This window comes from Aethalodelphis obliquidens, unplaced genomic scaffold (assembly GCF_003676395.1).
Source record: "Aethalodelphis obliquidens isolate GAN/ISIS:26980383/991018 unplaced genomic scaffold, ASM367639v1 scaffold80, whole genome shotgun sequence".
NCBI lineage: Eukaryota > Metazoa > Chordata > Mammalia > Artiodactyla > Delphinidae > Aethalodelphis > Aethalodelphis obliquidens.
This window is the reverse complement of record NW_020838024.1, coordinates 5781603-5807846: the sequence shown is the minus strand read 5'-3', so window position 1 is coordinate 5807846 and position 26244 is coordinate 5781603. Positions and strand designations below refer to the sequence as shown.

Genomic DNA, 26244 nt, shown 5'->3' with positions numbered 1-26244 from the left:
CAGCTGCTTCTGATGTTAACGTCGTACGTAACCACGGTCCATTTGTCTAAAGAAAGAAGTTAACATTGGAACAACACTATTAGCTAAACAACAGACTTTATTCAGATTTCACTGAATAAATTCCACTAACGTCCCTTTTCTATTCCAGCCTCCAATTTTGGTTTTAATATCATTATTGGGAAAATACAGTGCCTGCAGGGAAAAGTGTTTGCCAAAATGTTGCTCTAAAAAGAGGCTTCTATAGGCTAGGGCACTTATACAAAAGTGGAGAGAGAGACAGAGAGAGAGAGAGAGGGAGATGGTTGGACAGGGAAAGCCGACGCTCAGGGGAGAATCGGGGCCTTTGAGGGTGAGTGGAGTCAAACGGGAAATTTCTAATATGTTTTAAAATATTTCGCTGGAGCCTACAGAATATTTAATATGTCTGAAATTATCTGTTAAACTCTGGCATTGGTCTCCTAACATCTTGGAGGGATCCCAAAATCCATAGGAATTCCCACTGCTATCAGCAGTGAATGAAATTCCTGTTCAACATTCAGAATTCTTCAAGCAGTTTGGAGTGGGAGTTACGACCAAAAGAGAGTGTGAAAATCAGAAAATACCTGCAATATGGTAGAAAGATCATTCTAAATGCATCCTAGCAAAATGGAGAAACTGCTTTTTTCTTTAATGTTCTTCAAATATATATTATTTAGTTTGCATCAACTCCTGGTCTCAGCGGGGGATCAGCAAAGACTGCAGTCTGTTCTGTCATCAGCGGGGTCAAAATCTACTGTCCTAGCTCTCATTCAGGAAGCGAAAGCACAATCAGAGGTGAGTGAAACACAGAAAACACAGGAAGAGGGGACCGCTGCCACCTCGGTGCTCAGGCGTGTGCCACGGGCTCAGAGGGCCTGGGAGGGCCCTTCTCCGAGGTCTGTGTAGCGAGTCCTACAGCTCAGCCTGACTTCTGTCTCCCTTGCTTGTTGCTTGATTGTCTTGAATTTTTAGGTGCCAGATTGGTGTTTTAATTCCCCAGCAGCGAGTTACCATCTTCCCTACCCACCCCCGCACCTGGAGTTTGTCTGCAGTGAGTCCTGCAAATAGGACGAGGCATCCTGGAACTGTCGGGGAAGGGCACAAGTACCAAGTACCTTTGTCCACCTAACTGGACATAAACTACCTGTCAAGGGAGCCACCTGCTGGGGAAATGAGACTTAACGGCTGTGTAGCCCTACCCCAGCCCTAAGTGTAAGAGCTTCAAAGAAGCTGATTAGTCATTACAAGTAAAATTTTTCAGTAAATTGGATGTGACAGTAAACAACAACAAAAGAAACCACGGTCCATATCTAACCCTGAAGCACATTAATTTCTCAGAACTGTTCACTGAGATTTGAACCCTAATATATGAATATTTTCTGTCCAGAGAAGAAAAGCAAACATGAACAGTTTTTCTTGAGTGGTAATGTACCTGGGTCACAGATATCACCTGAGAACACTGTTCCAGAAATTCTAATATTATCCAGAAGGGCTGTGACATTGGCATCTAATAAGGGATGGGCCAGAATGGAGAGGAGATGGGATGGAATAGAGACCAGTTCCTTTTAGCTTCCACTGCCTTTGGATTCTCGGCCCCTGGTTTGGGTCCGTGAAGTTAGGAAACACCTTGAGACATACTGCGTTTTTTACTTTCAGGACGAGGGACTATTTCATTCTCTCCCTTCCTCCTTCTGTTACAAAGCATGAAAACCTTACTCTGGGATTTTGAGTCAAGGTGGCTCAGTGGGTTCACACTTTGCCAGGCTCTTTGCTCCAGACATTTCACAGTGTTAGACATGAGGTGAAAACCAAAAAGTCTCAATCAGCCTCACAAGGGAGAGGCACACTGTCAGGGACCACAGACAAAGCAGAGACTGTGTGCACAGGGCGCTGAGCGCCACCCTGCGGTCATCTTCTGGGCCTCCCTCACCCCCTCAGCCTGGGTCCATATTCACCACCAGCAGGTGTTGAAGATTATTCCTACTTTGATCAGAATGCAGCTTTATCTCTTTTTCTTATTGTCTTCAGTTAATTTCAGAGAGGAGCTGTGAGTAGAGATCTCCTCTCTCTGCCATCTTCAGAACTTTCCTGCCTTGCTTTTTTCCAAAGAGTATGGTCTGTAGGTGTTGAAAATGGCCCTGCACACAGTGACTTCCTGTGACCTCTGGAGGTGCTGTGAGAGATTAGAGAGTCAGGAAACAGCCCTGCTCTTCTGACTTCAACAAGCCCAAACCTTGGAGAGCTCTTGAGGTGCTTCTAGCTTCCCTGATGCTGTGCTAATTAAGTTTCTCAAAGAGGCAACACTTGCCCTAGCAATCAGCCTCTAGCAGACTTGTATCCTCAAACACAACTGGAAAAAGGATTTGAATAAATTAGAATTTTGGTGATATGTCCTAGAATGCAGGAGAGTCTCATTTTCAAATACTGTCTTTGCTCCAATAAGGCATTTAAATATCTGAGAAGTATTTGTTTCAGCATCAAACTTCCCAGAAGCTACAGAGAGATCATGTCCCAGACCACATGTTCCTGTTTTTGTGAGAAAGCGTAGTCCTCATTCTTCTCTCCAGTGAACAGTGTCTGAGCATGTATACACTTGGACTTGCCCATGAAGTCAAAATCCCAGCCCCCCAAGGTTCTGCAGGATATTCTAGTGTTAGCACATGGAGCTTTGGTTTGAGTGAACTTCTTTAGAGGTGTGACATGCTTGGGATTACTCTTTAGGACTTAATAGGACTAAACATTGTTTATTTAAAATATTGGTTTATTTCCCCAGCACAATACAGAGGTGGTTTTCTCTTCCAACATTTTCACTTTCTCTGTCAGAGCAATCCTGGAGGGTTATTATTAGATTCTTTTTCTATCAGCATGTCTGAGAACACCTTGAATTGATGGAATATAAATCACTTCATGGGAAACCTAGCAATGCAGGTCTTTAAAATGAGGCTGAACCTTATCTAGCATGTATGTGAAGGAAGTCCAAATTCAGAATAATTAGCCCAGCTAATTTTTTTAATTCTAAAATCTTTTTAAGCATTTAGTTAAATGCTTTTATTCCAAGCATCAATCTTTTGATTGATGCTTGGAACACAGGACAGTCTTTTGTTACTTACTAAGAATGTTCTAGTCTCAATATGAGTTGACAAATTGTTTTAATGTACTATTTTTCAGCATACTTTGTGTTTTATGACTACCAGTTCATTAATTGCACCGAAAATCCAATAAGCTGAACATGGTGGAAGGGGGGACGTAAAACTTACGGCCTCAACGTGCTCCTGTCCTGTCTCTTGGCACCTATACTTCTCTCTCCTGCTGACAACATGGGCTTTGCTCAATTGTAGACTTAGAAAATTGTAAAGAAGTCCCTTCATGATTGAATTATGTGCTACGATCAGATTTGGGAACACACAGTCTGGTGCCGAGAATGACTTCTAAAGTGTCCCGTGTCCCTGCCACTATCCTGGTTCATATGACGTTCTTGGCGGTTCTAGAGCTACAGGATGGACCCTCAGAACTCCACATAAGCACCACCCAGGAGGAGTGCAGGATATTCATGATGGCCCCTCTGCTTCCAGTATTGTGTGGAAGTGCCTAAGGAACCACTGGGGTTAGTGGTGACAAGCTCTGCAGTACTGTGGGAGGATTGACATCAGAACTTCCTTACTCTGGCACAAGGAATATACTTGTTTCTGTTTCTTTTCACTAGAATAAAGAAGATATTTACTTCATAGTCTTGAATAAAAAAGAAGGCTCAGGTCTGGGATTCAGTGTGACAGGAGGGACAGATGTGGAGCCAAAATCAATTGTGGTAAGTGACAATGTCGAGATGCTGTCGGAAGAGTCACTCCTGAAGCAGCCTCAGAATTTGATCAGGACAGAATTCATGTCAGTGGGTTCAAAGAATGCTGGTGTCTGTTCCCTGCCACCAAAACAAAAATAGAAAAGTGGGGAAAAAAGTAGTACATAACATTATCATTGACAAAGAGACACAGTGTTTTTTTTTTTAACATCTTTACTGGAGTATAACTGCTTTACAATGGTGTGTTAGTTTCTGCTTTATAACAAAGTGAATCAGCTATGCATATACATATATCCCCATATCTCCCCCCTCTTGCATCTCTCTCCCACCCTCCCTACCCCACCCCTCTAGGTGGTCACAAAGCACCGAGCTGATGTCCCTGTGCTATGTGGCTGCTTCCCACTAGCTATTTATTTTACATTTGGTAGTGTATATATGTCCATGCTACTCTCTCACTTCATCCCAGCTTACCCTTCCCCCTCCTCGTGTCCTCAAGTCCATTTTCTAGTAGGTCTACATCTTTATTCCCGTCCTGCCCCTAGGTTCTTCATGACCTTTTTTTTTTAGATTCCATATATATGTTAGCATACGGTATTTGATTTTCTCTTTCTGACTTAATTCACTCTGTATGACACACTCTAGGTCCATCCACCTCACTACAAATGACTCAATTTCGTTTCTTTTTATGGCTGAGTAATATTCCATTGTATATATGTGCCACATCTTCTTTATCCATTCATCTGCTGATGGACACTTAGGTTGCTTCCATGTCCTGGCTATTGTAAATAGAGCAGCAGTGAACATTGTGGTACATGACTCTTTTTGAATTATGGTTTTCTCAGGGTACATGCCCAGTAGTGGGACTGCTCAGTCTTTTGGTAATTCTATTTTTAGTTCTTTAAGGAACCTCCATACTGTTCTCCATAGTGGCTGTATCAGTTTACATTCCCACCAACAGTGCAACAGGGTTCCCTTTTCTCCACACCCTCTCCAGCATTTATTGTTTGTAGATTTTTTGATGATGGCCATTCTGACTGGTGTGAGGTGATACCTCACTGTAGTTTTGATTTGCATTAAGAGACTCACTTTTAACACATAGCGAGCGACCTTTAAGATGATGATACATATAAACACAGTTGCCTATGTCCTCATAGTCACCTGAACATTTTATTGGTTTAAGCATTGGAAGAACATTAGAACTAACGGACCAAAACTTGCATTTGCTTATAAATCACTTCTTTCTCAAGATCAAAAACTTAAAATTTTATATCACTCAAAGGCCTTTGAAATCACTAGGGAGGCCACCTTCCTTGGATGAAACCAGGTCCTGTTCATCTTTCTACTCTTATGGCCCCGTGGAGTGCCAGACACATTTGAGATGCTAGCAAGAATAGAGTAAAAATGTGTTGGTGCTGGTACTGACATTTTTAATCCCATTCCTCACATGGAATGTTTTGGTTTTTTTGCGGTACGCGGGCCTCTCACTGCTGTGGCCTCTCCCGTCGCGGAGCACAGGCTCCGGACGCGCAGGCTCAGTGGCCATGGCTCACGGGCCCAGCCGCTCCGCGGCATGTGGGATCTTCCCGGAGCGGGGCACGAACCCGCATCCCCTGCCATCGGCAGGCGGACTCTCAACCACTGCGCCACCAGGGAAGGCCACACGGAATGTTTTTGATAAACCAAGTGTGTGTATGATTTAGAAAACTTGCCATTAGATAGTTCCTTTACTACAAATTTGCCCTTTTGCTTTTACTGGAGGTCATAAATGAGCTTGGCTTTTGTCCTCTCCTGTCCCAGATCCACAGGGTGTTTTCTCAGGGGGCAGCTTCTCAGGAAGGGACCATGAGCCGAGGGGATTTCCTTCTGTCAGTCAACGGCGCCTCATTGGCTGGCTTAGCCCACGGGGATGTCCTGAGGGTTCTGCACCAGGCACAGCTGTACAGAGATGTCCTCGTGGTCATCAAGAAAGGGAGTGACCGGCCCAGGCCCTCCATCAGGCAGGAGCCTCCCATGGCCAATGGGAGGGGCTTGCTGTCCAGAAAGCCCAGCCCCCTGGAGCCTGGAACAGGTAAGGTACCAGCAGGGGCCTGAGCTATTTGTAATGACTTTGCTGAGAATGGCACTGATTCCATGGAACAAATGAGAAACTCTTCTTGTCCAGATGCGTCCATGAGTGTTGGGGGTGTTCTCAGTCTTCCCTCTGCTCCGTCGTCTTGCTCTCATTCTTCTAGAAAGCTAAAGCCCTTCCCAGTACAGGGAAATACCTTATTTATCAGACCTTGTCATGCTCACCTTTGCCCTTGCACTGTCTCAACTGTTTGGTGGTTTTTTTTTTTTTTCTTCTTTTTTTTTTTTGGGCCACGCGGCTTGTGGGATCCTAGTTCCCCGACCAGGGGTTGAACCCAGGCCCTGGCAGTGAAAGCGCTGAGTCTTAACCGCAGCCACGCCAGGGAATTCCGTTTGGTGTATTTTCGGTGGGATCCTGGAAACGTAACCTGTCAAAGGAAACCACTGGGCACTTAGTCCTAACAGCTTTCAGAGTTTTTAAGACTCAGGAACTCAGATATGGAAGACTATCCTGAAATGGATAATCATTAAGTGTTCCTGTGGCACCTTCAGGGCATCTGGCCTTGAACCAACCTCTACAAAGTTATCAGATTGCAAAAAGCACATTCGGGGCTTCAACTTATTTCTTCATATTTCTATTCCTTCAGATCCCCCTGCCTGGGGCTCTAGCAGAGCCTACGCAATTATGCCTTAACATGCACTGAAAGCAGCCCACTTGGGGCTTGGTGCAGTAGGCTTGATGTTAGAGGCACCTGGGAAGCTTTTAAAAATCCTGATCCCCAGGAAATCCCCCAGCTCAAACTCTGAGGGGTGTGGGTGGTGGGATGGGGGGACCAGCATCCACGTCTTCTTAAGGTTCCCCATTCAAAGGCAGTGATTCTGGCTTGGCCTCAACCCCAAGTGGACAGTTTAATCTGTTTGTGGTCCTTCCCCTGCCTCCCAAGCAATTAAGTGCCCTTTCCACTCGATTCAGACATCCTTCACTGATACAGCAAGCAAGTAAGGGAAACAAAAGGCAAGTTTACAATCCCTACTCAGACGCCCAAGATAGACCCCAGCCCAGCCTCTCCACACTAGCACACAGAGTAGGCACAGGCTGGTTGCTATGAAGCGGGCGTCACCAAGGAAACGCTCTCCCCACAGTGGAGCCAGGAGATGGCAATGAAGGCAGCTAGTGTGTGATGCAGACGGCCAGCCAGAGGCAGGGGGACCCCTCACAGGAGCAGAAGGAGAAGGAAGGACGCTCCATGTCTCGTGTGAGGCCTGGCATTTGGGTGTTGCAGGTTGTCAGTACCAGGCTGTGATGCTCTGCTGCCGTCGGCTGCCAAGGTTGGCAGGAAATCAAATCTGATTCCCCAAGCGCGACTTCAGTCTTCACTGAGATGTGCACCGACTATCTGGGGTTGACAAGAGCAGTTTGGCTTCCGGGGATTTTTGCTTGGGCATAAATGCCTTCTCTGTGCTTGCAGAAAGTGCTTAGGGGGGCAAGGGACAGCAGGAACACAGCTCTAGATTTGGGAGAGCAACCCTAAAGTTGGTCTCAGATGTCGTTATCAGCACTTCAAGGTGGACGGGACTCGAGGGTGCCTGGGGAACACACTTGGGGGCACCGGGCAGGAGGGGCTGCGGTTCCCTGTCATCATCATCCTTACGAACACTGTCGCTGCAGGGAGAAGCACAGGTGCACACGAGGCTCTGTGTGTTGAAGTGCTGAAGACCTCGGCTGGGCTGGGACTGAGTCTGGATGGAGGGAAATCGTCTATGTCTGGAGATGGGCCCCTGTTCATTAAAAGAGTGTACAAAGGTAATGTTCTAGAAACCCCAATCTGCTGCCTAGTACCAGTTCTCTCTCTGTGTATGTCCGTGCCTTCCATTTGGAAATCAAATTTGTTTTAAAAAATCTGCAGTGTGTTTAATGCTCTGTGACATACAGGGTTTACTGTGTGTCAGCCCTGTTGTGGGCATTTTACACGTTTTAACTCATGTCATCCACATGACAGTTCTATAGGATGGGTACTATTATTATCATCCCTGTCTTACAAGAGAAGAAACTGAGCCACAGGGGAGTTATGCAGGCACCTAAGGTCACACAGATTAAGTGGCAGAATCAGGCTTGAACCCAGGCTCCAGAGACTGTGCCCCCAACCTCAGTACTGTATCCCCTAACTCCATGCTCCTGTCTTCGTGTTCTTACTTACGATTAGCTGTTATGGATGTGAACACAGCAAGCTAAGTAATGCCATCAGAATTGCCAGTCAGGGGTACTTAACATTGGTCAAGGTCATATTCACTTAAAATTGCAAATACTTGATTTCAAGAAAGTAATATGGGAGCAGTAGATATCACTGAAATAGTTGGTAGATATGAGGTCTCTTCATGAACTTAAATAATGCATTTTATGATCTTGGACCGTTCTCAAAATTATCTCTTCAGGTCCCTAAGCTGAGCAATTATATTATACTAATGATATATTTATATATATACATACATGCTGATTATCCTATTATATGTAATATTTTATTATACTATAATATTGTTTCATATATTCAATGTATATTTATAATAATGTTAGTATTAAAACATATACATATATACTGATACTGTTAATATAATTCAGCTGAGGAGATTTTTGGGAACTGTCCAGTATCATAAAATGAATTATTCAAGTGTATAAAGAGATTTCGTATCTGCCAACTAGTCCAATGATATCTACGGCTCCCGTCTACTTTCTTCCAGTCTAGCACACACTCTAACTGTAAATGGGTGGCAGCCAGAAACAGGCTGTTTGCTCACGGTCCCTGGGGCAAGCAGAGGACAGGCACAAATCAGGAGCCAGGCCTCTGCTGTGTGTGATATCTGGACTCACGGTACCAGGGTAAAGGGAAAACCCTATACATGTTAACTGGACAGCAGTAGAACACAGAAAGCCAAGTTAAGGCAAGCATGAAACTGTTTGACTATAAGAGCACTCTTAAGAGCTCTAAAACAAAGCGTACAAAGTACATGACGAAACTGCCAACAGACACAATAAACAAGAAAGTCCATTAAAAAATTAAGGCAGGAATATTAGCCATGAAACAAGACAAGAGGGTATTCAAAAGAAACAGGCAGATATGTTAAAACAGACACACACAGAGAAGCCCATTAGCAAAAAGGCAGTCAAATATATTTTTAAATTAATAAATAGAATTAAAAAGTATACTAAATCCTTACAAAGAGAGAATTTATAAAAATCAAGAAAGAAGAAACCATAAAAACTGCAGCACAAGGGAAAAAAGAGATAAAAATTACAAAAGGGTGATGAGCAATGAGGAGGACATATTGAGGAGTGCCAGAAAAAGAAAGAAAAAAAAAGAACGCGAGAAAGGAACTATTTGGAGAAGTCATGACTATTGAGAAACAATGGGAGTATTCAGGCTGAAAATCCTCATCAAGGGCAAAACAGGATGAATTTTATGGAAACCCAGACCTTGATGTATCACAATCAAGTTTCAAAATATAAAGAACTTAAAAAGCACAGAGAAAATGTGCAGCTTGCTCACAAAGGCAGTACGATCAGACTGGCAGCATGAATGCCGGGAAACAGAATAACCTTCAGAGGACTGAGCCTACAACAGCAAGATGGAGGTGTTTAGGACACACAGTGAAAGGTGCCGGAGTCACCGCCACTGTGATCAGTCACAGGACACGCAGCCTCTGCAGGCCAAGAAGCTCACAGCTTAAAAAGGATTTTCTGGCCTGTGAGCCAAACAAACCAGAAACTGAAGGTGGCTAAAGCAGCAGCCCAGGTGGAGACTGGGAGGCCAGGTCCGGAATCCCATGGAATCTGCAGCACTGAAGTGGAGAAGCAGCCCCAGGGGAGATAAGCATCCCCCAGATCTCCTTCCAGCAGAGCAAGGACAGTGTCCTGGGTAACTTCCTGGCCTTTGTCTCTAGCATCTGGCTAGAAATCCATGAAACTATATAAATGGATAGAGAGGAGGAATTGCTACAGAGAAGCACCTGTTCCACAGAGGAGCATTTCCAGTGCCCTTGTGTGCAGGCCTGCAGATTGACTCTTGGGAAAAGGCATTCAAGGCTTTCTGAATATTATACAGATCCCTCCCCTTCACTCTTTTTGGAGACTGGTAAATCTACTTTCTTTGTAGAGGCTTAGAGCTCTGCCCAAAGATTTCATCATCTTACCTTTATTTCATACTTACAAATTTAAGTACAGGTACAGGTTTTCTGTTTATCTTGGTTTCCTGTGCCTTTTAGCTCAAACACCAAAAGCAGTATAGCAATCTTCAATTTCTTGCATCAATCTAATACAAAAAAATTCTTTGAATAATAAGTGAATTAAATATATTTCCCTAAAGCTATCTGGAAGGTCAGGGATTTTACTGATGAAAAATGCAGTAGACAGTTATTTGTAAACTCTTGTGTGAAGCGGCAGCCATCCGGGTAGAACAGTGTCACTACTAATATCTGGGCTGCTTTGTAAAAAAATGTTTAACACTTTAAAAATGTTTTGTTTTGTTTTTTATTTTTTTTTTACTATGTTTGGGCTGCTTTTAAGATGTTTTTGTATTCAACATTTTACCAGGAATATCAGTTAATACAATAAGATAAGAAAAAGATAAGAGGTATAAAGATAGGAAATACAGGAATACAATTCATCATTATTGGCAAATTGTCCGTTCTTCCTGACTGAAAAAATCTGAGAATCAAATGTGAAGCCAATATAAATAGCTCACCAAGATCGCTGAATTCACAATCAACATACAAAAAAAAAAAATCAATAGAATTTCCTATATATCAGCAATAACCATTATTTTAAAACCCTATAGGGAGGATCCTATAACACAATACACGTCATGAAAGAATATATATATATATATATATATATATATATATATATATATATGTAAAATGTTTAACTTCTATATGGCAAAAAATTTCACAAAAACACATCGTGAAAGAATACATATGTAAAATGTTTAACTTCTATATGGCAAAAAATTATATCATAAACAAATAAAATCGAAGTGACTGACTAGAAGATATTTACAATGTATTTAATCAACAAAAGGCTAATTCCAGGATATATAAAGAACTATAATTCAGTAAGAAAAATACATGGGACTTCCCTGGCGGTCCAGTGGTTAGGACTCCACGCTTCCACTGCAGGGGGCACGGGTTCAATCCCTGGTCAGTGAACTAAGATCCCACAAGCCACACAGCATGGCTGAGAAAAAAAGAAAAATACTAAATAAAGAGAAAATCTGGGTAAAGGAAATGAATAGAAAATAGAAAAAGTTAAAACCTAAATGGTCAAGAAATATAGGGAAGGTCACTCCAACTTATATTAGTTATTGGGTGAAAATTATAACTATTAGGAATCATCTTTTTAAAATCAGGCTGGCCATAAATAAGAAATCTCATGATATGATGTGTTGGCAAGATGCAGGGAAAGAAGAACACTCATACTTTCTGGCAGAAGTATAAACAATCGTTCCTCTCTGGGGAAGAATTTAGCAGTGCTTGCTAAAATGGAAGCTATAAAACAGTTTAAATTTCTATCTGTAGCAAAATGATGAGTAAAATGTATCACATCCATAAAAGGGAAAACTATATAGCAATTCAAGAAGCAAGTTAGAGCTATATCCATTAACCGGGACCAGTTCAAAAACAGGGCTGAACGGGGAAAAAAGGCTAAACGCAGATTCAGTACTGTATGATACCAATTCTCAGTAACGACCGTAAGGAACCTAAGAGTGTGTCACAGGAAAACTATGCAAGACCTTTTTGGAAAAAAAGATAAAAGTGTTCTAAATTTTTCTTAAAACCTCAATAAATGGAGAGAGACATAGCCTGATCAAATTAGTTAGGATTCTCCTTGGCCCCATGTAATAGAAAACCCAAAATAACAATGGTTTAAAGAAAAGTTTATTTCTCTCTCGTGTATAAGAAGTCCAAAAGTTGGCACTACCTTTGGTCTGAACAGTACTGAGTGGTTCATCAAGGACTTTCATCTGCTTCATCTCATTAGATCCCTGTAATAACCTAGTGAGGGAACAAGACAGGCTAACACCATTTTGCAGATGAGAAAACTGAGGTTTCGGGAAACCTGTAACTTGCTTGAAGTCGCATACTTGAGCCCAAGCCAGTCTGACTGCCTGCAGGTATTCAACGTGCTTTCCCCTAACTCACAGCCTCCTGTTTGGGTTGGTTGGAAGCCCACGTCCTCAGACCAGATGAACACTCAGAAAATTCTTTTCGTTTCACATAATCTGCTTCAGGCCTTTAGGTAATACTCCTAGAACGGGAAATATGCTAACGCAGTATAACTGGGCATGTCAGACAACAGTGCTTTGGTACTTCCAAAAATGTGTATCTTGAGAAAGCAATGACGGGGACTAAATCAGTCTCTCTGTTCCCACTGTAGGACTGGTAACGGTGAAGGCTCACCTCTTTTCCGATGACAGCATCTGCCTCTGTCATTAACAACATCAAATGTTTTTGTCCTTGAGTGGATTGCATTTGAACTCACTTTCTTCCAGCTGTATTTTTTTATTTTGTCAATCTTTATAATCAACTATAATTACATGTGTATTGATATCAAATAATATTTAACAGTGATTTTTGGGAATTTAGAATGAAGTAGATTTATCTCCTCAGTGTTTTGAGATCTAATTAAAGATTTCTGAGGAAATTATTTTCAAACTTGGGAATTTTTCTCTTTTAATGTCCTTTCTTCCGTAAGATGAAAAGATGCCTGCACGGCCAGTGTGCATTTCTTCAATACGATTGTTTTAGATGTGCATGTGCAAGGAAGTAAATAGAAAAGGGCGTAAACTTGTGTTTTTTCCAAAGCTCATAATCTTGCTCTAATGTACCCAGAGCTGTAGTGTAGAAATCTGTTAAATTTTGTGTAAGTGATAATTTAAGTAATCTCCTCAGTCATTGCTGAGCAGGTAATCACATTCTCAGCATGTGGATATATCAGACTATACTTGTTAATGAGTAGAAGTTGAACTTGCTTTATTGGTCATTTGGATTTTTTTGGTGTGTTCTTTATTGATTTGGAGTTCTTTAGCTTGGCTAGATATTAACTCTAATGTTTCATTTTATTTGTTGACTAAATACAATGAAAATATCTTCCTGTAGTCAGTTGCTTATGTTTCGGGGAAAGAAGGGTTACAGATTTGAATTTTTTATGTAGTCAAATTTCTTTTTTTGGGTATTTGCTTTGTGCGTCTTGTTTAAAGAAAATTTCCCTCTCCGAAGAATATAGGCACATGGTTTAGAGATATTTCTCACTTAAGTTTTTCATTTACCTGGAATTTATTCTGGATATTACGAAAGTACCAAACTATTATTCTGTATTTATTCTCTCAGGTGGTGCAGCTGAGCAAGCTGGAACAATAGAAGCTGGAGATGAAATTCTTGCCATTAACGGGAAATCCCTGGTTGGGCTCATGCACTTCGATGCCTGGAATATTATGAAGTCTGTCCCAGAGGGACCTGTGCAGTTAGTAATTAGAAAGCACAGGAATTCTTCATGCAACAAGCACTGGTAGTGACACTAATTGCGCTTGTTACATTTTTTATTAATCAGAATCTCCTTTTCTCAGTTCCCTTCTTTCTTTAGCAAATCAGAATGACTTCTTTAAACAATGGGTTCCTGAAACAACACAGAAGCACTGGTGTGGCAAGGACGATAAAACAAACAACTCTCCAGTTTTTTACTTACACATGAAGCAGCAGCAATGGAGCGGAACTCAGAAACCTTCTGCCTGGATCACCTAGGCCAGGAGGGTTCATTCTGTTCCAGTGCCTGTCCCCTGACACCTTCTATGTTTCCTGATGGGGACACAAGATGCGGCATGCCCTTCTTCACTTGAAACATTTAGTGAGACCTCCGCATCCTTCTAGCCACCTCTCCCAACACACTCAATCCTGGCAACTAGGGAGGCTAACAAAGTCTGAGGGGCAACACAAGTGTCACAACTAAAAAGGACTATAGTTTTATATAATTTTGTAAGTAAGTAAGTAAATGACAGAATGCTTTTAGGCACATTCAGTGGAAGGAGCGGTAGGGTCTGTATGTTATCCTGAAAAGAAAATGAGACTTGAAAAAAGAAAATCAATTATGACCTAATGGTTAGACTGAGCTCAGGAATTATCCAAAAATGAAAAAGCAAAATACAGAAAGTGGTATTTTTAGTGAGTGTAATGTGCAACGTATGGCTGCATAGTTTAACTAACTCGGTGGTTATGGATCACCGTGAAGTGTTGATCATGACCTAAAAGTGTACGTCGTAAGGCAATTTTACGGGAATGCAGTTCTGATAAACTGTACTAAATAGCTGTGAACTTTGCTGCTTAGAATGAGCAGACAGTTCCAGCTCTGCAAGCACCTTGCATCTACTTTGAAACTTGTCTTGAATAAATATTTGAATTCAAGACTGGTCAACAAAAGAGCAGGCAAAAATATCATTGTCACTGAGTTTCCATTTCTATATTTTATAGATCCAACCACTAATTTAAAGTTTCAGAAAGCAATTATCTTTTTAGTGTCCTTGGATTTATAATCCCAATAGAGGAACTTAAAATAATCCTTTTAGGGGACTTTCTTTTCTTTGGCTGATTTTTTTTTTTCCCCTTTCTCTTCTCAACAAGCTTAAGAAATGTAACATTTCTAAGCACTGGATCTATTTTCCTGACCTGGGTGTAATGGCATAGCTCTGCAGTGACTGAAGTTTTTGCTCTTTTTGTTTTCCTGTTTTGCAAATTCTTCCTTTTGCCAAAAATGTTTCCCAGCAGAACACTGCTGTGGCTCACGCTTGCTTGTGACACTCGTCCCAGCTGCCCTCCTGAAGCACAAGCAGCTTCTTAGTAACTGTTCCCATTCCGCGTGCTGTTCCTCGTCACAAAACTGGCTCTTCTCCCTCGTACTGTACCTTCTTTTCTTAAGACCCAAATCCTCATCAGCTTCATTCACCAAAACATAGTAAGAAGGTGGAAAACGAGGGTGAGTCAGTCTTTCAAGGTAAAGGAGCAGAACTGCGTAGTTACAAGCCACATCCTCGGTGGTGCAGGCCAGCTGAGTCCTGGGAATACGGGTGAGGTTGCATACCTGCGTGCATGGTGACGCTAAGGTTTTATGTCGGCGATTTCTTTAATTAACCTATTTCTGAGTGACTAATCCCAGTAAACCTCTATGGAGCTGGCCCAGAGAGGTTCTCAGACGGGAGTGAAATATCTGGCTGGTGTGAGCCGAGATTTCTCATTTTTAAACAGGTTATACAAAAGAGAATGTAGTTCAGGAGTTAGCTAGAAAGACCTGATTAATTTAGCTTCTACTTTTCACTATTACAGTTCCAAGTAGGATACTATAGGAAGTCAGTGCAAGGTGCATGCTAGATTGTTTTTAAGTCTCTGGGGTCAGCTTTGTGGCTTCTGCTTTCTTGCCTAAATGATGAGAGACTCTTTGAAGTCAACACTGAAAACGATTTTTTGCCTCCACTCTTCCAGCTGTGCCTACATAGAAATGCACAGTCCTGTGTGACAGATAGGAGTTTCTGAAGCAGCGGAATGGTCTCCTTCTAAGAGGTCCTAATCCTCTTATCTGAAGAGTGCAAGGGTAGCCCTCTGGGTCACTGAACTATATTCAAGTCATCAGCCGTTTCCAGTGGACCTTGCCAGAAGGGTTCCCTTGGAATCTGACAATTGGAATTTAAGGGAGGAAGCAAAAGCTAAACTTTGACCCTAAGATAGAAAGCTATTTATTTGTCGTCAGTGTTCAAGGCATGACTAGTATTTCTAATTACTCTAATAAACTCCCAAACTTCCTGACATGAACACTCATGGTATTGTCCTACTAAAACTTGCATTGTTTTGGTTTTTTAACTGGTCCTTCATCCACAATAAGCTATGATGGTAACTGTGTCATAACATGTAAATCGTAGTTGCAAGGATGTACCGTGACGGTTGAAGTAGGCCGGGTTTCATTGCGAGCGTCCCATACGCAGCTCATTTGATTTTAGGGTTGACTTTTAGTTGGCACCACACCTGTTGTATGATATTATACATTATCCTTTATTTATGTAAGATAAAATGCCTTATATATTATTAAAGAGTAAGTGCAATAATATGAAATAGCCTGTACATTTTTAAAATGTTGTCGCCAAGTTATGTAAATCCACGTCTCTATAAACAACCTTTTTTAAGTAATTTTAAAAAAATAAACACTGTTTACTACTTGTTTTTTTGTTTGTTCACTTCTGCATCTATAGAAAAACCTTTTAAACCATCAAGCTAAGAAATGGTGATTACCTAAATGGGTGAGAGGGGCAAAGGCAAAAGAAGGCAAGTCAACCACACTTCTTCCATGGCCACACCCAGGATCTGACGCAATCCAAACCCATTCCCCCTCTGAGATCTTGAAATCAGACATCTCATGCCTTTACAACCTCCCGACCTTCCGGAGCTTACTCCCCTTCCCCCTGGTTCTGCTTCAGTTTCAACAGGCCCTCCAAGCCCTAGGCAACTGGTACTTTTCTCCGCTTCAGAATCCCCACCCGTGTTTCTTTCCCTTCTCTATTTAGACTAGACCCCACGGTAGAGGACAGCAATGGCCCTCCAGCCCAGAGGCGCACAGCTCCCTCGCCCCGTCTAATCCAGGATCCTTCCAACCAGCCAGCCTCTTGGTGCCCACATGCCTATTCCTAAAGAAAAATCTCACAACTACACATAGTGATTTGCTATAAATTCATGGCTTCCGACCTCAACTGGACTCTGGATGCTACTTGGCAATTGTTTCCTTGCCAGTTTTTTCTCTCATTCTTCACAATGAATACATTCTTCATTTTTCCTAAAATCCCTACCCATTCACCACTCCTTCCCCCACAAATACTTGGATAATCTGGGATCTTATTTCACAGAGTGAAATAAAAAGCATCTGCTTTATTTTAGGCTGTTTTGGTTTTCAGATGCAGACGCCAAACTAGAGTGGCCCAAGGGAAGAAGGCAAGACGGCATCTCACAGAAATCCCAGAAAAGAACTCAGCATATGACCAGGCCTCAGCGACGGGAGGAACTCGGGGGCTCATGGGTTGTCACTCAGTGCCCTCCACTGCTGTTTGTGGGTCTGTTTCTGCAGACCTGCTTCTCCTCCCTCCACTAGCTGGCAGCCTTATCCCCAATTCCTCACACCTTTTCTTTACTTAGAAACCGATGAATGCTATTTTGCTATAATTTTAGCCCCACTCTATATCACAGGATTTCTCTGGACATACAGGCTGCTGCCTGCCTGATTTTCCATATATCCTCCAAAAATTAAGATTCTGATTGGCTCAGTCCACTGCTACACTTGGGCAGAACTCTTTCCTGGGGGAGAGTTTTAATACACTATAGAAATAGCCACAGGGACTTCCCTGGTGGCACAGTGGTCCCCAATGCAGGGGACACAGGTTCGAGCCCTGGTCCGGAAGATCCCACATGCCGCGGAGCAACTAAGTCTGTGCGCCACAACTACTGAGCATGTGCTCTAGAGCCCGTGAGCCACAACTACTGAGCCCACGTGCTGCAACTACGGAAGCCCATGCGCCTAGAGCCCGTGCTCCGCAACAAGAGAAGCCACCGCAATGAGAAGCCTGCGCACAACGAAGAGTAGCCCCCACTTGCCGCGACTAGAGAAAGCCCGCATGCAGCAACAAAGACCCAACGCAGCCAAAAATAAATAAATAAATTTAAAAACAAAAAAAGAAATAGCCACAAATCCATTCTATGAATGTTGAAGGCTACATACCAGGTACAATAAATGAAACCTGAGACCAAACTGAAGGAGAACAATGAAATGGGATACAATTCTCTCTGAATGTGAGAAAGCAAAGATGGTATGAGAGTTATGAAGAGTATCAGAATGTCACCAAAACCCTTAACTTGAAGAAAGGGAATTACAGAAGGTGAGCCCCAGAAAAAGCAGGAAGCACCCAGAATCAGAGCCATTTCCACTCCTCAGAATGGTAGAGAAGGTGAAGTTAAAGGGGAGGCTCAGTTTGATTTTCCCAGGCACCTGGCCGGCCTCAGCAGGTCAGAGGAGTAACAGGGAAGGAACGGTCTGATCTGAGGGGAGTCCCTACCACGTACGTTTCTGAAACGAAAGGGCTCAACTGATCCATTCAGAGACCAGCAGCCTCTGCTCACCCAACCCCGTAAAAGCCACACCAAGCACCGATCACAGCCTTCTTCTCGATCCCCCCAGCGCAGCTGAGTAGATCTGAATAAAGATTAAAATCAACTGGTATCCAACTTTCCTCTCTCATTCTAAGGGAGGAGCTGAATGATGCTTAAACACAGAGCTCTGAAGTATCCATTACTGACCAAATGGCAGGCTTCAGTAGAACCCCACCTTCCCCATTAAACAGGCTCGGCAAGGGCCCTTCTCGTGAATACCAAGCTGGGAAAGGTGGGGGGAGGGTGTTGAAACATAGTATGCAAAACGCAGAAAAAAAAAATAATTTGGACAACTACCTTAGGAATCAAAAGAAAATTATAAACACAAACTGCTTCATATTCTCAGTGCACTCAAAGAGAATGTGGCTTCTAAGAAGCACAAGATCAAAGAAGAGATAGGAAAATCAAATGAGATTAATGTGGATCTAGTAGAACGAAAAAGAAACTGAGGAGACCACCTTACGAAACCAAAGCCATACAAGCATCGAGTCAAATCACATTGCAGAATACAAGTCAGTGCCATTGAAGATGAACTTGATGAACTTGAGAAGTGCTTAGAAAACAATGAAAATGGACAAAACGAATTTATAAATAAAATCCTAATTAAATGTTAGCCAATGAATCCAGTAGTACAATAAAGAAAATACCAAGTCTAAGTGATGTTAACTCCAGGAATGCATGAATGATTTGGAATTAAGAAATCTATAAATGTAAATGCAGAATGTAATTCATTATATCAGTAGGACACACACACACACACACACACACACACACACAAATCCTGTGAAAGACATACTTTTTTAAAAGCCTGCTTCAAACTCTTAATGGAAAAACTCCAGAATCATTCCCATTAGATTCAGGAATACAAACAAAAATGATGTTCACTGCTGTTATTGTTGGATAACAATATTCTAGAGGTACAAGCCAATACAATTAGACAAAAAATTTTTAAGAGGTATAAATAGAAGAAACAAATGTATCATATAGTGTGCACAGATATATCTGGGTACTTGTTTGTAAGCACAAACACATCAATTTAAAAACTGTTAAAATATTAGAATTCAGTAAAGTTGGCTATCAGAAATCATCCACCAAAACAAGAGCTTTCTTACTCATAAATAATAACCACTTAAAACATATTATAAGAGGAAACACTCACAATAGTAACTAAAAATACGTTTAACTTTGGCAAGGACTGGCAAGACCTAAAAGAAGGCTTCCCTGGTGGCACAGTGGTTGAGAGTCTGCCTGCCGATGCAGGGGATACAGGTTCATGCCCCGGTCCGGGAAGATCCCACATGCCATGGAGCGGCTGGGCCCGTGAGCCATGGCCGCTGAGCCTGCACGTCCGGAGCCTGTGCTCCGCGATGGGAGAGGCCACAGCAGTGAGAGGCCTGTGTACCACAAAAAAAAAAAAAAAAAAAGAATCTGCCTGCCAATGCAGGGGACATGGGTTTGAGCCCTGGTCTGGGAAGATCCCACATGCCGCGGAGCAACTAAGCCCGTGTGCCACAACTAGTGAGCCCGCACGCCTAGAGCCCACGAGCCACAACTACTGAAGCCCGCGTGCCTAGAGCCCATGCTCTGCAACGAGAAGCCACCGCAATGAGAAGCCCGTGCACCGCAACGAAGAGTAGCCCCCGCTCGCCACAACCAGAGAAAGCCCACGCACAGCAACAAAGACCCAACACAGCCAGAAAATTAATTAATTAATTATTTTTAAAAAGATCTAAATGAATTACAAAATTCTATTAAGGGACATAAAACCAATAACTCGAACAAATGGGGAGGTTTAGCTTATTCTGGGATAGGATGACAACACTAAAAATCTCAACTCTCCTCAAGCTAGTTTATAAATGTAATATAATTTCAACAATGATCTCAAAATAATTTTTTAACCTGAAAAAAATTATTCTGAAGTCCATTTGGTAGGATAAACATGTAAAAATAACCAGATTTTGAAAAAGCATAATAAGTGGGGGACTAGCCCTATTACAACATCATCAAAAAAACTACTATAATTAAAAGTGTCTCCTCTTCCATGGACAGCCAAACCACTGGAATAAAGATGACAGATAGATTCTGAGTTCAAAGAAAATTCAAAGGGGCATTCTAAGTCAGTTACAGAAAACAGATTATACAATAGCTGATTTTGGAAAAACTGGCTAAATATTTTAGGGGAGGTAAAAAAAGCTGGCTTCCTTGCAACAAAATCCTTCACAACAAAATAAAATTCCAGAATCACCATACATAAATTTAAAAGCAAGAAAGGAAAATAAAAACCCATCAAAAGAGCTAAATATACTGTTTTAATCATAAAGTGAATATGAGGCTAAATGCAGAAGCTATAAAGCAAAAGACTCATAATTTAATGAGACTACATACAAACTAAAAACCACTGGGGGCTCTCCCAGCAGATTCAGGCAAGATAACACAACAGTGACACAGTTTGTTTTTTTGGCCGCACCGCACAGTTTGCAGGAATCTCAGTTCCCAGACCAGGGACTGAACCCGGGCCACGGCAGTGAAAGCCCAGAATCCTAACCACTAGGCCACCAGGGAACTCCCCAACATAGTTTTTTAATTTCCTCATATCCCACCTACTTCCCCTTCCCCACCACTAACACCGCACACATACAACCCAGAACAACTAGTATAGAAAAACCATGGTAAACATCTACCACAAAACTAGGTGTGAAAGTACCCTCACAAACCCCAGAAGGTACAAACGAGCAGGAGTAAACTACTAACAAGCAACAAGACCAATTTGGTATCGGAATCTGTACAAGGAGGGTAGAGGGAAGCAACAGGGCATCTGATACCCCTAAGACACACACCCACCCTGACATCCTCACCCTTGGCCTCATAATCAACAGGGAAGCTCAGAGGACCGACTGGGTAACGGCCCCTGAAACCTGAATCGTTTTTTCACTTTCAAAAATGATCAGCCAATGCCCCACACTGAGGAGAAACTACTGGGAACAAAATCGAAACTGAGCAAGAGAACAACAGAGATCAAGAAAAAAGAAGGTCCAGATAAAGGTGGCTGAGAGTGGCAGAACCAGATCTCAGAAAGCAAGCTGCCGTACTTCTTCACACTCAAAAACAGAGGAAGGGGTTCTAGAGAATAAACGCAGTTAGAAAAGCTACCCTGACCTGCATCTCCCTTCTAAAACAGGAAAAGTAATTTCATGTAAACATGGGCAACAGAAGACAATCCAGGTCAAATCCCATACAAAGTTATCATAAGAAAAAGAGCATGAGGAGAAAATATAATCCCTAGAGACAACAAAAGCACACCAGAAAGACATACCTAGGGAACCAATGAAAAATATAATACCTCAAAATGAGTTAGGGGCTTCCCTGGTGGCGCAGTGGTTGGGAGTCCACCTGCCAATGCAGGGGACACGGGTTTGTGCCCCAGTCCGGGAAGATCCTACATGCTGCGGAGCGGCTAGGCCCGTGAGCCATGGCCGCTGAGCCTGCGCGTCCAGAGCCTGTGCTCCGCAAAGGGAGAGGCCACAACAGTGAGAGGCCCACGTACCACAAAAAAAAATGAGTTAAAATACATCAGGAAAATGACACAAAATATGAATGATATCAATAGAAATTAGAAAAATTTAGAAATTGATTATTAAAACTCAGGAAAAAATTAATTTCAGAAAAAACTAAACTAGGAAGATCATTCACAGTAAATAAACAGGATGTCTTGAGAGGAAGAGAAGAGAAAACAGGTAAAACATTTAAAGATCAATAATAAAGAAAAGAAGCCAAGCAAAAGTGACCCAAAACAGCATACATGATAGCAATCCCCAAAGAAGAAAGCCTAAACAAGGGAACAGAACAATTATTAAAACTTTCATTTTCCTGAAATTGAGAATAAAAAAAGACTTGATGCTACATATTGAAAGAACACACCAGGTACTTGGGAATACGGATCCAGAACAACCAACACCAAAACATACCGCAGTAACATCACTGGCGAAAAATCGGAGGAAAAAAATCCCGTGGGCTCCAGGCAAAAAAGAATAAGGCATTCATGAGGGAAAGAAAATCATGTTATCAGCAGACATTGACAGTGACGTTTTAAAGCAAAAAGAACATACTTAAGATACTAAAAAAAAAAAAAAAATGTGACCCAACCATTTTATCCAAACAGACTTTCATACAAAAGGCTACAGATAAACTGTTATCAGCATACGAAAACTCAGGGTATACTAGTCTCACAAGCCCTTCCAGAAGAATCTACTAACAAATGAGCAAGACAAGCAGAATGACTGGATAGATGACGTAGGGGCTGGTGGTGAGCATTAAGCATGTATTTACTTGAATAATTAAGACTAAAGCAAGAGTTAAAAGGGAGAGATTCTAGTATCTAATGATGATGTTCTTACAAAGCAGGTGCAGCACAACCACAAAAAGCAGAGGCACAGAACTGTACACTTGAGTATGGTTGAAATGGTAAATTTTATGTTACGTATATTTTACCACAATAAAAAAGGAAGAAATAAAGTACCCTGTAAGTTTACACCAATACTTCTGATTCGAATTTAGAACAACAAGGGTTTTCTATCTTCTGTCTGAAAGCTATAGCTCTACTTTTCCGTATCAAGAATCCTACTTCTCATCAAGGAAAATGATGATGATAAAAGAATGTTAATTTCCACAAGTTCAGGATACTTAAAGAAAATTAATCAGTCACCTTTGGAGAATGCTTTGGAACCAAGTCTATTTTGAAAACTGGTAAATAAAATGTAGAAATTCTCCTACCTTTCCTCTATGAACTGTACTAAACGGTATTGTAGGTAAGGTGAAGTTTCTCTTCACAGAAATACTTTAGCTAATAAACAAAGGAGAAATGATAACAGTTAAAATATCACCACATGCAACCTCAATAAATCACAGGATCTAAGAACTGAACAGCAAGATTGCTATCACAAACCATCACAAAAAGAGAGACACCATGTGCTTCCTGATGAAAGAACACACCACCACCGATGAAACAGGTGCCAAACCAACTCGAATCTGACGGAGCCTCAGCTCTAACGCCCAATTCTCAGGAAGTAGAGGTCAATAAAACACATTAAACTACACTATGTGGATACAATCAGCAAAATCCAAACAACAGGACAAGGGATCCAATTTTATCAACAAATATTCCTCAAGGAAAAAAATAGAGAGAGATGAGGGAAAGAACTTATAGATTGAGAGAAACTAAAACAGACATATAAAACGAAAATGAAACAGAACAAAATTATTAAAGATGGATACTGGGTTGGGATAGAGACTTAGGGAGGTTGTAATTAGGAGGAAGCCTTGAACGGCTTCTGGACAGCTGGCAAGGTTCTATCTCCTGGCCTGGGTGACGGCTGCAAGCATGTTCGCCTTAAGATAATCCACTAGCCTATACATTTGTTTATGAGATTTTCCATTTGTATTTTAATCATAAAAATTACATGAAACCTTTATATACACATATAATTATACGTATTTTTCATGATTTTTATATGTTATATTTAATCATACCTCCCCAAATTTTTATGAAATATATCCCCAAACCTGAATACCATGCTGATCTCTTTAGTATGATAATTAAGGTCTCCACAGATTCCATGCTTAAGCACTTCTGCACCTTACACTTTTCTGAATTGTTAAAAAAAAAAAAAAAAGGAAAAAAATTACTTACCATATATACCAACTCCAAAGACTGAGAAAAACAATTGCATCACTGTCAGACACAGGGTTAATATCCACAATATATGTATGGAAAGTCCTGGTGAATCAATACATAAAAAGATCAATACCCTAAATTAGAAAATGGATAAAGAACATGATCAGGTAACTCACAGAAAAAAAATACAAATTACCAATAAAGATAGTAAATGATAATCAACCCTTCAATAAGTAAAACAATTTGACCATACTCCTCACTATTACCTTGGCAAAGACCAGGATTGATGACACCCTCTACGGTATTAGCTAAGGTGTGGGGAAACCAGCATTCACATTATTTGAAGTGGAACTTAACATGAATCTTAGAAAATTCGGCTTTATCTTTTACATTTTCAAGGCATAGTCTTTGAGCAAACTTACTTCTATTAATTCCTCCTATGGAAATCAAATATAAAAATATGTACAAAAATATACGTTACAATATGTTTGTAATAATGAACATGAGAAGAACCCAAATGTCCATTAATAGGAGAAATTATACAATGAAGCCAAAAATGATTAAAGAGAATGATGTGTGCTTATTCTGAAAGTTCTCTACAATGTAAGGGCAAAAAGTAAATTGCACACCAGTATATAATGATGCTAGTGGGAATCACAGTTATACCACCGCTCTATCAGGAGTAATTGCCTACATAATTCTAATACTGGGCTGAGGAAGTGTGGATATCAATCTAACTTTACCATCCATGCCTCTTTGAAGAGTAAGTAGCCTGCAAGGTGACAAGCCTTAACATCACTTCCTTACTTGGTGCTATTAAAGAACATACGACATTCATGCAGAACTTACAAGAGTCAGGGCTATCATTCTGGGACCCAGTGGACTGCAATGAATTAGAAATTACCTCAGGTTGTCAGTCATCTTGATCTGGATGAAAGTGAAATGGAACAATGTTATCTGACAATATAAATATCTCCATTTAAGATGGAGAGGCCATTGAGTTGGAATTAAACTTCATAAATACCTCACATAGACTTGTGACTAGTGGTTTCCATGTTCCTGGGGCAAGAGTAGCCATGCATGGCAGTCATGGACTCCTGTCATCATCAGGCTGGATGTCATCACTCATTGGTCCTATATTGCCACTGAACCACACACCAGCCCCTCTCACTTTCCTTCAGGTGGTGGCCAAATTCAAGGCTTTGTCATACTTTAAAAAAGTATTGTACCCATCTGTTTGCAAACGAGGGGAAGAACTGAGTAACGTAATGCATCAGAGGCCACAAGGCAATCTTGCTTCAGCAGGCCAGGGATTTCTTGGCCAAGTGACATCTGATGATGCTCGTTTCTCCTGAGAATATATAGAACTAGTCAACTTTTTCACCCCCAAAAGATAATTTATGTAAGTTATACCAAGATATCAGAATAAAGCAGGGATATCCTTTTATCATTGTATTTTGCACCACCATGAGAATTTTCTGCATGCCCGCTATCGTGGTTTTTGTCTCTGTTAAGGAAAAGAAGCCCCCTCCTAGTCCCCAAATAAGAAAGGAAAAGTTATGGTTGAATGCCATTACTGTTTTCAATCACTTCAGGATTAAAAGCTCAAACACTTACCAGATAATGTGAGGCTGGGCAACCCCTCCAATCCAAGCCTGTTCTTCATTAAATGAAGATAGTAATTGCAGTTTGGGGAGGTCAAAACAAGATATAAAATACTTTACTAGGCACAGAGCATGCATTCAGGAAGTTTCCTTCCTTTCTCCCTTCTGTTACAGCATTGTTCCAGACCAGGTTATTCTAAGGAACACTCAGCAATTAAACATATGAAGAAATCGATTTATTATTGCACAGTAAATTTTATTGTATCAAAACTCACTGCCTGATTCTTGGATCTGAAGGCTTTTAAAAAAAGTGGCATAAGCCCGTGGACATACTGCTCCTTCCACACAGAATAATGTCCCTGGAGTCACACCATTCCTGCTTGCAGAGAACTGTAAAACAGGGGCCTTCTACAGGAAGAAGGAGTTCTAGATAACACCCTCCCTTCTGGATGGGACCACTTGTCCTCTCCTCTGGAGACACGACCGTGTACTGAAGTTGAGGTCACACACAGGTAGAGCTGACGGGCGCTCTGCTCTGAAACAAACGCTGCAAGTTTGGGTGAGGCCCTTTCCCCCTTGCTTGAGAATACAGATGAGCTTATAAAGCCAAGAATACCTTAGAAACAACCGTTACCTCATTTCTAAAATCTCTGCTGGAGGAAAACAGTAAATCTTCACCTAAAAGGAAATTTCAGGACATGGTATAAGTTTCAAGTATCCATTTTGTGGGAAGAAACTACAAATTAATACTTTCTATACTTAATTACCACCAGTAGTTATCATTTTTGGAGGTAAAGGAGGTTATTTTAATGGAGAGAAAAATCCGTCTTTTTTCATGAGTTAAAACAGGAATTGGCAAACCAACG

At 41.4% G+C, this 26244-nt stretch overlaps 1 protein-coding gene and 1 long non-coding RNA gene across 10 annotated transcripts in view; one reads left to right on the top strand and one right to left on the bottom strand.

Moving 5' to 3' along the window:
* Positions 1 to 16130, top strand: part of PDZD2 (PDZ domain containing 2) — a 377132-nt gene extending 361002 nt beyond the window's left edge. For 5 of the 6 annotated variants that reach the window (XM_027092702.1, XM_027092705.1, XM_027092704.1 and 2 more), the window contains 5 exons: positions 696 to 813; positions 3722 to 3823; positions 5612 to 5882; positions 7551 to 7685; positions 13262 to 16130. In XM_027092702.1, the coding sequence (XP_026948503.1) occupies positions 696 to 813; positions 3722 to 3823; positions 5612 to 5882; positions 7551 to 7685; positions 13262 to 13443 (808 nt within the window). In that variant the 3' untranslated portion in view covers positions 13444 to 16130. The remainder of the gene's footprint in view (positions 1 to 695; positions 814 to 3721; positions 3824 to 5611; positions 5883 to 7550; positions 7686 to 13261) is intronic. The other variant, XM_027092707.1, reaches the window with a different exon arrangement.
* LOC113612672 (uncharacterized) lies at positions 7547 to 25815 on the bottom strand. 4 transcript variants are annotated; one of them, XR_003429928.1, is made up of 6 exons: positions 24799 to 25815; positions 24041 to 24701; positions 23790 to 23876; positions 22874 to 22943; positions 10084 to 10185; positions 7547 to 7660 (listed from the first exon to the last, which is right to left on the bottom strand). It is a non-coding gene; the product is annotated as an uncharacterized LOC113612672 (long non-coding RNA). The 4 variants fall into 4 exon arrangements; XR_003429927.1 differs by having other exon boundaries at positions 24624 to 24701; XR_003429926.1 differs by having other exon boundaries at positions 23790 to 24701; positions 24799 to 25007; positions 25392 to 25815.
* Between the last annotated feature and the right edge of the window lie 429 nt (positions 25816 to 26244).